Source organism: Bombus flavifrons, chromosome 6 (genome assembly GCF_040668555.2).
Source record: "Bombus flavifrons isolate JBK064 chromosome 6, iyBomFlav1_principal, whole genome shotgun sequence".
Classification (NCBI taxonomy): Eukaryota; Metazoa; Arthropoda; class Insecta; order Hymenoptera; family Apidae; genus Bombus; species Bombus flavifrons.
Window position 1 is genome coordinate 614321 of NC_138447.1, and position 15068 is coordinate 629388.

The 15068-nt window shown below is 28.5% G+C and overlaps 3 protein-coding genes across 4 annotated transcripts in view; all 3 read left to right on the forward strand.

Moving 5' to 3' along the window:
• The window catches only part of LOC138181184 (netrin-1), a 111298-nt gene extending 105767 nt beyond the window's left edge, over positions 1-5531 (forward strand). The window contains exons 6-7 of the mRNA XM_069115840.1: positions 402-612; positions 1371-5531. Coding sequence (XP_068971941.1) covers positions 402-612; positions 1371-1515 — 356 coding nt within the window. The 3' untranslated portion in view covers positions 1516-5531. The remainder of the gene's footprint in view (positions 1-401; positions 613-1370) is intronic.
• Positions 5532-10481: 4950 nt separating this feature from the next.
• On the forward strand, positions 10482-12359 carry ND-24 (NADH dehydrogenase ubiquinone). 2 transcript variants are annotated; one of them, XM_069114734.1, is made up of 4 exons: positions 10482-10657; positions 11205-11267; positions 11340-11798; positions 11919-12359. In XM_069114734.1, the coding sequence occupies exons 1-4, from the start codon at positions 10622-10624 to the stop codon at positions 12102-12104; spliced, it is 744 nt and encodes a 247-aa protein (XP_068970835.1). In that variant the 5' UTR covers positions 10482-10621; the 3' UTR covers positions 12105-12359. The 2 variants fall into 2 exon arrangements, with proteins under 2 accessions (XP_068970835.1, XP_068970836.1); XM_069114735.1 differs by having other exon boundaries at positions 10483-10657; positions 11931-12359.
• Positions 12360-13337: 978 nt separating this feature from the next.
• On the forward strand, positions 13338-14692 carry Pex3 (peroxisomal biogenesis factor 3). Its single transcript, XM_069114733.1, has one exon. The coding sequence runs from the start codon at positions 13486-13488 to the stop codon at positions 14602-14604; it is 1119 nt and encodes a 372-aa protein (XP_068970834.1). The 5' UTR covers positions 13338-13485; the 3' UTR covers positions 14605-14692.
• Positions 14693-15068: the final 376 nt, after the last annotated feature.

The following is a 15068-nucleotide window of genomic DNA, read 5'->3' on the forward strand; positions in this document are numbered from 1 at the left end:
TAGCAAACATAATTATTTAAGTTCGCCGGTAAAATTAACAGAATTTATTGTTATCATACTCCTTCGTGATTCATTTGCTATGCAACCAGCAGTAAAGTGACGATATTTCTTGATTTCCGGTCACAAATGAAATGACAAGTAGTATTACTGCATATGGCGTAATGTAACTTAAATTCATTGCATCATGAACGATATTGGTTTACCCGTGTACGTCAATGATGTAACCGTAAATGGAGTAAATCTTTTTAATTCCTTATGTATCGTGTTAAGCAAGAGATCGTACTTAACGAAATGTATAAATTAGAAAACGTTATACCTTTTTAAACTTGTAAAATATGTAAATACGGTAAATCATAAAAAAAAGGTAGAACTAAGAGATTACCCCATATTTTTTCTTTCAGCTATTCTGGGTAGGATAACAGATAGACACAAAAAGAACGATGGCTCTCCAGCAGGAACAAGCGTGTCCGGTTCAGTTTGGATACGTTTCACCTTAAATGTTGACTTTATTTATAAAAAATCTTCAAACTCGAGGATTCGTCGTGGTGACGTGTTTCTTTACGTACACTCGGCCGACTTAGCCTGTAGATGCCCGAAAATCAAGCCAAACAGGTAAATTATTTGATACATATCTAAAGTTTCCAATGAACCAAAACTTTTATTTTAAAGAAATCCTTCAATAATATCTTAATAAGCGTATTTTCTAAAAAAATATCTTAAAATAATTACCGCGAAAAAAGCATAAAATATTGTGATAAGGAACAAGAAAGTATATATGTGATGTAAACAAAATTAATAAATTAACTTTCGAAGATTGGATTCTATACTTTCTTTATTCATACTTTTTACATCGAATTATACAACTTAATCAGATCATTATTTAAAACGGTAATGCTGAAGGTTCTTGCTAAAAATAGAAGCAATTTCACATACTTGATAAAATTATTACAATATAAATATCTTAATTTAAAAAGGGCTGGGATAGAATAAAATATCGATGGATCAAGAATTTACAAAAATATTTAAATAATATATCGGAGATGAAAGAATCCGGCAAATATAATATACCGAGGCAAGTTAACCATTTGTAAAGCTATGTGCATCCATATGTTTAATCTTTTAATTTTATTTCGTTTTATGACTATGTACTGTTGCATCGTATTAATATTTACACTATCTCACTATCCTGAATATCAAATGATCTATTTATGTCGATTAAACCAAGAAAGTATAACCTAATGAATTGCATTTTAATTTGTATTTTTTCTCTCTTATACACCTACTAAGCAAATGAAATTTTAGTTATAAAGAGTTAGGGGATGATAAACAATAACGAATTGATTTTTTAGTTAGACCATTGAAATTTCCAGATCGTACTTGATTCTTGGTCAAGAAAGCGATGGCGGAGGTCAAGGTGGGCTGACAGTGACGCAGAGGTCGATTGTGATCGAATGGCGCGACGAGTGGCATCGTCGAATGCGACGCTTCCAGCGGAGGGCAAAATCGTGCCATTGAACTAATTTGCATCACACCAAGGAAAATTAGACGGAGAAAGATTGGGAAGATAGAGCAAGCAGCGGAGAAGAAAAAGATGGAATAAAAGAAAATGAACGAACCAGAGAGATTGAGAAACAGAAGTTAAAACTTTACTCGTATATGTACGTAGAAAAGGATGCACATTCATTTTCAAAACTGCCAATAGCTGTATGTACTCTCGCATACTTACTTCTCGAACGAAATAAAAATACTCGACGACGTCCTAAGATTAATGATAAGTAACAAAGAAACTCAAACGAAATGAAGTGCAAGTGAGAACCCAAATACACGTGAACAGAGCGTAAGTTGGTTTTATATTGCATACAGAGACTTTTAATTTATCAAAGCTAATAAATTGTTTACGTCAAGGATCATCAATATAGAAAGAAAAATCTATATAGAATAAAATGATAAACGGTTTATTTGATAACTTAATTTTATTCGTTAATGTTTTGGTTATTTTTGTTGATTTTTCTGACAAATAATTCCAAATACACGTTAACTTACTTCTAAGAGTTTATAACTTTTGTATATTACGTTATACAACTTTTATACATAAAGCTGTAAATTTGATAAATGTAACAGTCTCGGTGACATATTTTTTTTGAGCTTAGGATTCTAGTTGGCATGTTCTAAAATTTGCTATATCTGGTCTATATGGAAATATGTACATGTTTCTCACATGTTTGAGAGATAGTAGGTAAATATATATACGCATCTCTGTATGTATTTTTTATAACTTTTTAAATAATTTAGGTAATAAAACACGTGAAGTATGTATATCTAATTAGAGATTTCTATTATTTTACAAAGTATTGTAGAATATGCAACAATTTTCTAGAAATTTGGAAAAATTGTGTATACATATATTGCAACAACAACATTTCTCACATGCATTTCATCCAACCAAAAATGCAATATTTTGTATTAAATTAGACTTAGTTAGACACTTATATCGATATATGTATACATTTTCTATGAATTTTATAATTTATATTTTTTTCTATTCAATTTATATTATAAACCAGGAGAAATTGAGATCGCACTATAACTTACAATAAAGGAAGTTACGTTTTACAAATTATAATTTGTAAATTGATTTTTACTACGCTACGTTGCAATTTGAATATCAGACAACGTATATACTTTATCTTTCTTAAAACCTAACGTTTTTAGTCCCAAATTTAACATTTTGCTCAAAATGTGCGAAACAAATCGATACGAATGTTGTATGCCGTTAAATGTATTAATAAAATGAATCAAATGTGCAGTATTCGGTAGTAAATTAGAATTATATGCATATCAGTCGTAACCACCATTTCGTACAAATATGTCATTTTTATAGTTTGTTATATATAATACAGATACACTACGAATGCGAAGAATATGCAATATTGACACGCGTAATCAAAAGAATAATAATGCGGTATAATGATTTTATTAGTAAATTCGTAATACTTTCATTTTTTCTATTACTTTAATTAAAGTTGTGTCAATAAATAGAAAGAACGCATTCATTTCATGCAATTGGGAAATCTGTTTATCAATTAATAAACTATATATATATATATACATAAGTAACAAAAACTTGTTTCTCTAATTCTTAGGATGTGTATAATCTAACTAAAATCAAAGTTTCTATCATCCTTTCTTAGCTTATAAAACACTCATATACGAGTACGTATAGCTATACAACAAATATGTGCTATAGTACATTCTATTGTACCTTGTATTTCTATAATATGCAAATTACGTAAAGTAAATTATTATACAAACACAATATATTCAATTAAATAACAATACACAATATTATTATATGTATAATTTACATAATAATTGGAAATGTACACAATATTTGTGCACAAACACTGCCTGCAATTTGCCAATATTTATATACGTGAATTCAGATAAACAAGTTTTTACTACCTTATTTTCCTTTTATTTGATGACATGTATGTATACATATTATAAATTCTGTTGAGTTTTATTATTGACAAAAATGTGGACACATGGTGTTTTGCCCAAAAGATTCTTTATGTCATGTACATCAAACTCTTTGGGTTTACAAATCGTTCGTCCAAAGTGATATTTCATCTCTCTTATTGCAGTTATGCCACCAATTAGACTAACAATAAGATTTTACAACGTTGTACATTGTACATGGTCTTTTCCCCGCTCTCAGACTTCCCATTTTTCTCATATAGTATAACCTTCTTTTTTAATTTATTTATTCTTCTCTCATTCGGTTATCACAAATCGATCACATTTATAAAGATATACGCGTACGTTGAATGTAGATTTTCTTGTACATTTTCTATATAAATTATTAAGATTCTTTTCTAGTTGATATTATTATTAGTATTATTATTAGTATCAGTAGTGATAATAATAGTAGTAACGATTATCGAAGAAATATAGAGGCTAAGCTCGAAATGTGTGAAAATAACTATTCATCGAATGATCGGTTACTACTTGCTGCAAAAAGAATTGTCGTAGCTTCAAATGTTACGATGATTAAAATTAACCTTGTTGTCGTCATAAAATTTGACAAGACATAAAGGGAAACGGTATTTACTTAATTAACGTATATTTAATGCGCTTTAATATGAAATTTCGTACAAAAGGGTATGTGTATATTAGTAATGAGAAATTTCCTTTTATAATTTTACATAACATGAACATAATCAATTGTTCTTCCGAATTTTAAAACTTGTTTTCCCTGCATGTTATTCGTGTATACTTCGACAATAAAAAATAACCCAACTGTGGAAACTTTACAAATGAAATGGGAAACTTTATCGTTAAGTGGAATTAATTATAACAACATTCACATATACAGGTACATTAAATAAAATGATTTATGATAATTGTCCTGCTTAACAAATAAGTTCCTAACAGTGACAGGCACGTACATCTTATAATTTCCCTTAAAAGTTTTTTAAATCAGCTATATCGAAAAAATTTATTTGTAATATTCGACAATTAATTTTCTTATCAACATCTTTTAAATAAACAACAAATATTTTCAATCGTTTCCTAAACTATGATTTTATTTATATTAGCTACATGTATATAGGGTGCTGGATATTCATCCTTTCTTAAATTCGAAACTAAAAGTTTTACCTAATTAACAACCTTTCAATCAATTGCAAGCTTAACGTTTAGCAAAATTTATTTTACCAGGCATTTCTATGCATTTTTATTATCATGCATATCAAAATTGAAATTTTGATAGTGAATACAATATATGTATTACTTTTAAGACATTCTGTATGTACTTGTTTATTTCAATACTTGTTAGCGTTTTCTATTTCAAATCGAGAAAATTCTCTTTACAAAAGATCTCTATCGATCAATCAACTTTGATTAGTTTATAATATTCACGGCTATAAAAATTCCGTCTCGTAAAACGGAACATACGATTCATCATTTTTAAACATGAAAACGTAAAAAACGTAAAAAGAAAATTCACTTCCAAAATATTAGAGAGAAATTCTTCATTAGTTATTATTAAAACCAATCGAAGCAAAACATCCGTAGCATAATTTAGAATAAAATATCAATTTAAAAAATTTGTGAAAATAATTCTGATTTGTAATAACAATATCTTGCCTCCTCGATTGGAGAATGATTAAGCATCGTTTTATATATCAAAATCAACGATGCATCAATGTACTTACGATATAAATAAATACCGAACGCTGCATGTGTTCATGTGATCGTAATAGCGAACTTATATAAAACCGACGTAAGATGATATACGTACTCTAAATCTTCGTTTATGTGACCCTTTTTACGAGGCTTGATACATAGAGAAATATTTTTCTAATCATTTGTTTTTTAATTACTTAATCACTTAAAATGTATTTTCATTCTGATAGAAAGTATCATAAACGAAAAAAAATGTTTTCTATTTGTTTTCCTTAATAAATATTATAAGTATATCTGAAAGAAACTGGATTATTCTCCTAAATTTATGATTTCTATCATAAAAAGACTAAAAAAGAGTCACGTAAATAAAAATTAAAGTAATGAACACGACTAATAATATTCGATTGAAATGACACTGTTCGACATCAACGGCAAGAGAATTTTTGTAAGAGAATCATACTTTAGTTATTGTAATCTCATTGTTCGCGAGACGTTATTTCGAAGATTCACTGTTTCCGTCGCCTATGCTATAATTACGTGTATAAAATGTACCAACGTAAAATAGCTTTAGTATAAGTAAAGAATATATCAGCTATTCACAAAATTAGTACATATATTTGAATGTTAGAAAGAAGGGATATACGTACAGGATGATGTATTACATTACAAGGAAGATCGATCGATCGATGTGGCTTATTATAATATCTCGATCAAATTGCTAAAGATGTCACGGCCGATCGAATTTTGTAATATTATGAGGCATAGTATAAACGCATATTTAATTCTGTTCTATCACTTCGAAATGATTTGAACACATCTTCCAATCCTTTTATAAGAGACTTAGAAATTAGAATGATGTAACACCTTGATTTTTTGCATTCTGAAAACTATCCTTACACGTTAAGATGATTTAATACTTCGCGTAACTATTTCGTAGCAACAAATAATTAGGTTTATTAAGACGTTTTTATAAAGATGCAACATCGATTGATAACAAAAATTTGTTCTTTATATACATACATATATAGATATATTTGTAAGGCAGATTGCAAAAAATTAACAGTTGAGAACTAACGATCATTCGGTGTCATTACACAAAATAATTACAGCATATGTAGAAGTAAGATGATCTTATTGTTAGTTCCGTTGTTCAATTTCCTTCGAGCGTGTTAAAAGCAAAAACTGCACCGTTTAGTTAAGAATGATCCGCGCGATAGTATTGTAGATGGAAGAATACCGATTACAGTTGTATGTATATCGTAGAATATACACGATATCACAGTAAGTGTGCTATTTATACCTCTACATTATTAATCGATTACTGTTGTACCACGATTACGATTTAGATTCGATTAAATTATTAAGTGTATCGTTGTGTATTGTGGTGTAATAAATGTGATTAGTTGTATGAATAATAAATACAATGCATAAGGAAGATATAGACCTGTTGTATTGATTTATTTCTACCTTTCTTATTCATACATATATTTATGTAATAATGCCCACAAATTTTCCAAAATAAATCTATAAACTCCATACATAGATTTCGTTTCCCCTATGAATAAAAAAGATGCCATATCCATAAACCAGTCCTATACATAGGTATTGGCCATACACAAGCACATCTTTATTAAAAGCAAATTGGTTTGACCTCTCACATAACGTTTGTATATATTGAAATGTTTCATATCTACTACTATTCCTATATATTATACATTATAATAGTTCTCGAATCAAGAGGATGTGAATCAGTACGTTTGGGATCTTTCGAAAAAGTAGTCATAATTTATAATCATGAATCATAGAGAACAAACATAATACTCTGATGGTATACTATTATTATTTCTATCAGTATTTGCGAAGCATCAACGTGCTATTTAATCGCCGATGAATCGAGAATAAAATTATTGATCCTTATTTTATTGAAAAATCCTAATCAAAACAAAGTAAACTAAATTTCTACAGCATTGGAAAAGAAATGCTGTTAGGAATTCGAATGCATACTTGGATTAGTCACAGATTAAATTTGTTAGATCTTATGAAACATGTTGACAAAATTTGTGAAAATCTATTAACGACACTAGAGAACTGATTATTGTTCAATATGTATGCATACATATGTATACCTATCTATGAATGACGATGAAAATCGATTTGAGGCAACAAATATTCACTAAGATTACATATCCGGAAGTATAATAATTGAACACACTTTAGATAAGCTTCTACAAATTTTTCTTTAAAATATATTTTTTCACCATTTATTCTGTTTTAATGATAATAAGACCTTTTCGATAAATCTTATTAGATTTGTCTTTCCATACCACTGAAAAATCGGCAAAGAATTCAAGAAAAAAGATTGTAAGATTCCATCAAATTAAAACAACTAAGAGTGACCTTAAAAACTTCAGAAAAAATAACCTAAACATCTAACAATAACCTATCTGAGGATAATAATTTAATAATGATTTATATATTTATAGTATTTATATACGTATACATATATAATTTATATTATATTATATGTATGTTATCATTATATATGTATAATAAATTAAGCATCGTAATTTAATTTAATTTAATTAATGGTTTAATATAATAATATAATTAATATAACAAAATAATTTTCCAAGTTATTTTTTATGTATCATTTAGATAGAATAAATCAATCAATTAATGTCACAATATCCTTTAAACTAATCAATATTCAATCTAAATACGTTAATACTTTTTTATGGTGAATGCAACGATATATTAATTGATATAATGTACGTATAAAAAAATTTATAGTTCCATTTGCAAGAATGCAAGTAATTTTTAAATATTCAAAATGCTATCCACTTTCGGAATGGGCAGTTACACTAAATCTAAGATCGTATATCATCCGAAATCGTTTAATTTTACCTATTGAAATTCTATACCATCTTCTACCGTATCAGGGCTGTAACTTGTCCAGTTGCAAAGGAGGCTGTGTAACATCACTTGTACATATAAACTACTCGTCAAAAAGATAGCCCAGGTGTGCTATCTTTAATTTCTCAATGACGCGTGCAAAGTTTTTCGTCTGTAACTTATAATATCAAAACATTATGAGCTCGGAATATGCGGTTCGTTAAAAATAATTAAAAATATTATGAGGTTTAGTGTGTAACAAAAAAAATTGTTTTATTTTAAGAACGAAATGACAACACACTCTGTTAGTATGTTTAGAAATTGCTCAGTAGTTCATGATCTATCAACGAGTAAAGATTACAGTACAATATTATATAAACTTGTAAGTATGTGGAATGCGGAAAAAAATTAAACGAGTTTGAAAAAAAGCAAATTTTTGAACTAAAACAGCAATAGTCATCAGTCGTAAAGTAATACACAATTTCTTAAAAAGTGTTGAAGACTATGGCAAAGAGAAGAGTACTGGTCGGCCGGCCATCATCGTTATCCGATCGTGATAAGCGAGCAATTTTGGGTGTAGCTTCCAACTCGTAGTTAACAACAAAGCGAATACTGGAAAAATCTAGTGTTAGTGCCAGTGTTTCACGTGTTCGTCAAGTTCCACTAGCCTGCAAAGATATTAAGAGGCTAAAATTGAAAAAGAAACCTTCGTTAACAACGAAACACAAAGAAGAACGTTTACGCTTTGCAAAAGAAAGAATGCATTGGAAAAAGAAATGGAGAAGGGTACTTGTTGTTATTTCTTTATTCAAATGTAGGATCACAATAGCTATTATTTTATTCTTTGGATAAATCTATCACACCGTTCTGAGCCAAAAAAACCTTTATTACACTTTCTTACATGGACGGGATAAAAACAAAAGAACATCTTAAACCTATCGATTAAATCTATCGATTGTATCTAGATCTTCTAGTTACTATTTCTTGTAACTAACGCATCTGCATATGGATGGCGAGCACGAACTCACGTTGTCATTTTCAACAGTACTATTTTCAGACGAAAAAGATTCAACTTGGATGGTCCTGATGGTTTCCAATATTATTTTCATAACATAATAAAAGAGGCAATGTCAGCAATTCGACGACAAATGGGAGGAGGCAGCGTGATAGTTTGGGCCGGCATCGGTTATTTCGGCAAAACAAGTATCAAGTTCATCGATGGGAGAATGAATAGTGTCCGATATATAAATTTAATCAAAGAACAAATAAATAATCGTGTAGAACGCATTTCTGGACCTGATTACATCTTTCAACAAGATAATGCATCTGTACACACATCAAGATTGGTCCAATCTTATTTTAATGAAAATAGTATATCTATTTTGCCGTAGCCTGCACGCTTCACGGCGTATACGCGAATGAAAAGCAGTATCAACACGTACAAGAATTAAAAAATGCAATTGTACGCGATTGGGATACGTTAAGTCAAAATTTTATCCAGAAACTGTATAAATCGACAGCAAACCGTACAATAGAAGTAACAGAAAATAAAGGGGGATGTACCTATTAAATAAGTATATATGTTTAATAAGTAATTATTGTTAGTTACAATTTATGTTGATTATTATTTTCTTATTGTACGTGTACTATCATTTCGTCCTTAAAATAAAACAATTTTTTTTGTTACACACTAAACCTCATAATATTTTTAATTATTTTTAACGAACCGCATATCCCGAGCTCATAATGTTTTGATATTATACGTTACAGACGAAAAACTTTGCACGCGTCATTGAGAAATTAAAGATAGCACACCTGGGCTATCTTTTTGACGAGGAGTATATTTGTACATTAACAAAACATAGGATTTATCAAAAATTTTAAATAAAAATACATAATAAAATATTGATGAAAGAACAGTATGGAGCTATTCGTTTAAATTTGTTACAAGCACCTTTGCAATTGCTAAACGGAATGATAAATAACATGTATCTAACGTCAACAAAGAAAAGCGCGTTTGTACTTAGGAGAAAAGTGAAATCGTAGAAAGACAAATATTTCTATTGGGTTGGCAACTAAGTGATTGCAGATTTTGTCATTAGGTGGTAATTTTTATTTAGTAATTTATACTTCTGATTCGAATTATAAGTCAGCCTTTGGTCTAATTTAGAAACACAAATACAACTTAATTAGTAATTGCATAATATTGTAATAAGTAATTCTCATAATTTCATTTGAATTATTTTATATGTATGTTTTAGTTTTTGTCATGTTCAATTTCTCTTACGTTTTATATTAACTCTAATACAAACTACAATACAATTGTTATTCTCACTTATTATATACGTATATGCACATGTGATGATTTAAAATTAGCGCTAATTTGAAAATGGCAATTTTTAATTTTAAATCGACCCAATAGGTGACGCTCTAAACGAAGAAATGTGATTTATCTCAAATTGCGATTTAAATATTTATTTCGCAGAAACAAAAAAGTGAAGCGAACAACTGTTAACAATAAATATACAATAATCTTAAAACCATGTTTTTACCTTTGCGTATAATTCATACTCTTGCCGTAAGTTTTATATAGCCTAATACTGTATAGCCTAATTCCTAGTATCATAACCTCTTTCATAATCTTACATAATTTTGTTTATTTATATAAATTTACCGCATATTTTACAGTAATAAAATACATTTAAAATGATATCATGAAATTAGTTTTCCTTATCTTTACTTGTTTAAAGTAACTATTTAAAAATATAAAAGCATTTTAATAACCAATGTCAAATAATTTTTAGTTTTATTTATGCTATTGATACTATTCTTGTTATGAAAAATATATTATTATCCATATGCACATATCAATTTATATGGTCCAAATTTTTTCAAATTCGGAATCCTAATTTATGATAAAATTAAAATTAACATTGATAAAATGTTTTCTTTTTTCTTCTAAAAATAAAAACATTCTGTGAAACAAGTAGGTAATGTAATTTTTTTCATTGTTTTAAACATATTGTATTTTAAATACTTCACAGATCACAAAGTATAGTTATCTGACATCTAATAAATTCTTTTGAATAATTTGTATTATTTATTTACTTTTTTTGGCTAAACAGAATTGCAAGAACGCTAGAGGATTATATACTTCAACCATTCGCATCTCAGATCAGTTATTTATTGTATGTATTATTATATAAATATGAAATTAATGAATGTTTTACACCGATGCTAATTCATTTTATATTGAATAGCATAGAGATAGTGAAGTTGATAATCCAAATATACCATTTGAATTCAATGAAGCAAACAAGAAACGCATCGCAGCTCTTTTAAAAATTTATCCTGAAGGTCATAAACGTGGTGCGATGATACCTCTGTTAGATCTGGCTCAACGTCAACATGGATGGTTACCTATTTCTGCTATGCACAAAGTAGCGGAAATATTAAATGTCCCTCGCATGCGAGTCTATGAAGTTGCAACATTTTATACAATGTTCAATAGAAGACCAATGGGAAAATATCATGTACAAATTTGTACCTGTACTCCATGTTGGTTACGAGATTCCGATTCCATTGTGGAAGCTGTAATTAAAGCTACAAATTGTCAAGTTGGAGAAATGTCTGCAGATAAACTATTTACTATTTCTGAAGTAGAATGTCTTGGTGCTTGTGCTAATGCGCCAATGTTTCAAGTTAATGATGATTACTATGTAAGTATAATTTTAAAAAATATTTCATAGCCCCAACTAGATAATCCTAATTTGATTTTAAATCCAGGATATGCCTTAAAATAAATTGAACGTTCATAAAATACATATAAGTAATATCAGTATCTCTTACAGGAAGATTTAACACCTGAAAGTGCTACAGCTATAATAAATGCATTTAAAAAAGGTAAAAGACCGCCACCAGGACCACAAAATTCTCCTAGATTTGCAGCAGATCCGGCATCTGGTTTAACATCATTGACATCACCACCACCAGGACCTGGATTTGGTGTTAGATCAGATTTATAATTTACCGTATATATAAATAAAACATTGTATAATCTGTAAGGGATTTAGTACTGATTGGATGTATGAATAGATTACCTAATATACTATTTAAAAAATATGTATAAGATTTAATCAATTGTATCTTATCATCATCTAGCGGTGAAAAGATAGAACTAATTGATATGTGGCAATTAAAAAAAATAAATTTGTTGACTTCTAGGTAGAATTCTTGAACTTTTGAAGGTTCAAATAAAAATGTGGAACCTAAAGAATTAATTGAGACTAGTTTTATTTAAATATCCTTCCTGGCTTCTAAATTATAAGTAAGTTTTAAAAATCGTTCAGTCGGTGGACTATGAGCGGATTTTAGAAGTAACTGACTGAAGTTGGCACGGCACACATCTGAAGTCCGTCACATTATAAATTGCATTTTCTTGATTCTATCTGATTCTATCAAATAATTTAAATTCATAAATACAAAACTTAATACTAACCTTGAATTTTATTATTATTGTTAATTTATTATTATTAATTTGTCCTGACTAAGTTCATTTTCTTAGTAAGTGAAAATTAAAATAAGTTTTGGTATTATAATAATAGTATAATGGTCATATACGATCATTTCAGCTTTAAAAAAAAGTACGGTGAGAATTAAAGAATGACGTTTATGAAGGATCAAAGATCGAAAGGTACGGTCGACGAGCAACTACAAACCTTCATTGAGCGAGAAAGTAAAAATCAACAATTTCAGGTTAGTTTATAAATAAATATTTCTCTTTTAAGTCATTTTAATGTTCCGTACAATAATTTTTAATTAATATAATTCCGGAATTAGGAATATTTAAAGTAATATCTATCATCAAACATTAGAAAGTAAAGAATAAACAGGATACTCATTGACTTTTATATTGTATGTAACAACAGTTGTTTTCTTTTGCACTGAATATAAAATTATATCCAAAATAATGTCTTTTAACAGTATGTTAATTTTATATGTTAAGTATTGAGATTAGTTAGTTGATTTATAAATACAAAAATATTTTGAAAAAGAAATTGCAATATATTATTGCAAATATATGTAAAGGTAATTTTTTTATTTTCAGAGACTGACACTTAACATAACTGATATTTGCTGGCAACTCTGTATTGGAACACCTGGTAGTTCCTTGAGTTCAACTAATCGAAGTTGTATTGTAAATTGTGTAGAGAGGTTTATTGATACAAGTAACTTTATTGCATATAGATTGAGAAATACAGTTTTAACTAATCCTGCAGAAGTGGACGTGCAATAAATTATTTCATGATTAAGACATTTTCGTAGTTAATTGAGCAAAAATATTGTTACTATTTATGATACATAACATTTTGTAAACAACATTTTATACAATTTATGTAAAAAAAAATGTTTTCAAGTCTTCGTGGATTTGTGAACCGGCATAGACGAAAGTTTATATTGGGAGGTATCGTAGTTGGTGGTGTTATTTTTGTCAGATATACAGCACGTAGACTTCGAGAATGGCAAGAGAAAGAAATAAAAGATATGCTGGACAGATCAAAACGACGTCAATATTTTGAATGTAATGAAAGAACATGCAGTCAGATGATAATGTCTCTTACATCATCTTTAAAAGATTCTATAATAAAAGTTTTGGATACTAATGCTGTTGTAGATAAGCTTAGAAATGGTTGTCCTGATAAAGTAACATGTTGGAATGAATTAAAAGTTTTAGCAATTGCTAGATCTGCCTTAGTAGTTTATTCGTATGCCATGTTAGCAACTTTAATAAGAATTCAATTTAACGTAATGGGTGGTCATGTATACAAGGATATTCAGAATTCTAATGGTACAACAACAGAAAATGTTGTACAAACAAAATATATGTCACTTTCAAGTCACTTTATATACAAAGGAATTAAAAAATTGGGTTTACTCATAAAAGACAAGGTGGCAGAAATAACAGCATCAATTTGTTTGAAAGAAGAATTGACTTTAAGAGACATAGAAGAAATATACTGGGCTTTAACATCTTCTCTTTCTGCAGACAGTTCAAAAGACCCTGTAAAAAATCTTGCTGAATATATGCTATTATCAAATTGCGAGGAAGAACAAACACCTATATTATTAAAATTATTCAATGAAACATTGGATCTTCTAGAAAGTGAAGAAGTACAAAATTTAACACAAAGTAGTATTAGAAGCGGATTTAGTTTACTAGTGGACCACATTTCTGCATTCTTTATTGCTTCTCCTATAGTAGAAAATGGTAAAACTATTCAGAATGGTGTTTCAGTACCAGGAACATCGAGTCAAACTAGCATAAACACAAAGTATGATTCAAATGCGTTTATAAATATTAATAAGGTATCTATGCCAATGGCTAAAATAATACCAATTATAAATGGACAAGTACCAGATAAACCAACATTAAAAGATTTTCAAAGCGATTTGTTACATCGTCTTATAACAAATAACGAACTTAAGACACTTGGAGCAAATATTTATGAGGCATTTAGTTTTTAAAATTAATCAGTAAGATATTCATACTGTACACAGAGCACTATATGTATGATATACGAAAATATAGTATGATGAATTGCATTTGATAAAAGTACCTATAAATACTTCTTTAAACACAAACAATTTTTATTTCAAACAAAATTATGAAATGAATATCATAGTAAAAGGTTGTAAAAGGATCCCAGCACTTTAATGTTCAACTATATATTTAAAATGTATCATGAGATTCTTATTATTACACATATACACTACAAAAATAGAATTGTAAAGATATTCTGAACTATTTCATTACAATATATAATGTTCTTAAGAAATATGTTTTACTTTTTCACAGATACTTTTTTTTATATCATTTTCTTTTTATACTATCTTTTCAAACACAGCAAAAATGAACACTTCCATGTAAATGATTTATTATTGCAATAAATATAACTTAACATTTTTAGACTAATAATTTATTAATATTT

What these genes read in the sequence shown, in the direction of transcription:
- ND-24 (XM_069114734.1), top strand. Translation starts at nt 10,622, where the DNA reads ATGTTTTTACCTTTGCGTATAATTCATACTCTTGCC. An exon ending in GTATAATTCATACTCTTGCC is followed by an intron (nt 10,658 to 11,204) that starts GTAAGTTTTATA and finishes TTGGCTAAACAG; the next exon opens with AATTGCAAGAACGCTAGAGG. An exon ending in TCTCAGATCAGTTATTTATT is followed by an intron (nt 11,268 to 11,339) that starts GTATGTATTATT and finishes TATATTGAATAG; the next exon opens with CATAGAGATAGTGAAGTTGA.
- Pex3 (XM_069114733.1), top strand. Translation starts at nt 13,486, where the DNA reads ATGTTTTCAAGTCTTCGTGGATTTGTGAACCGGCATAGACGAAAGTTT.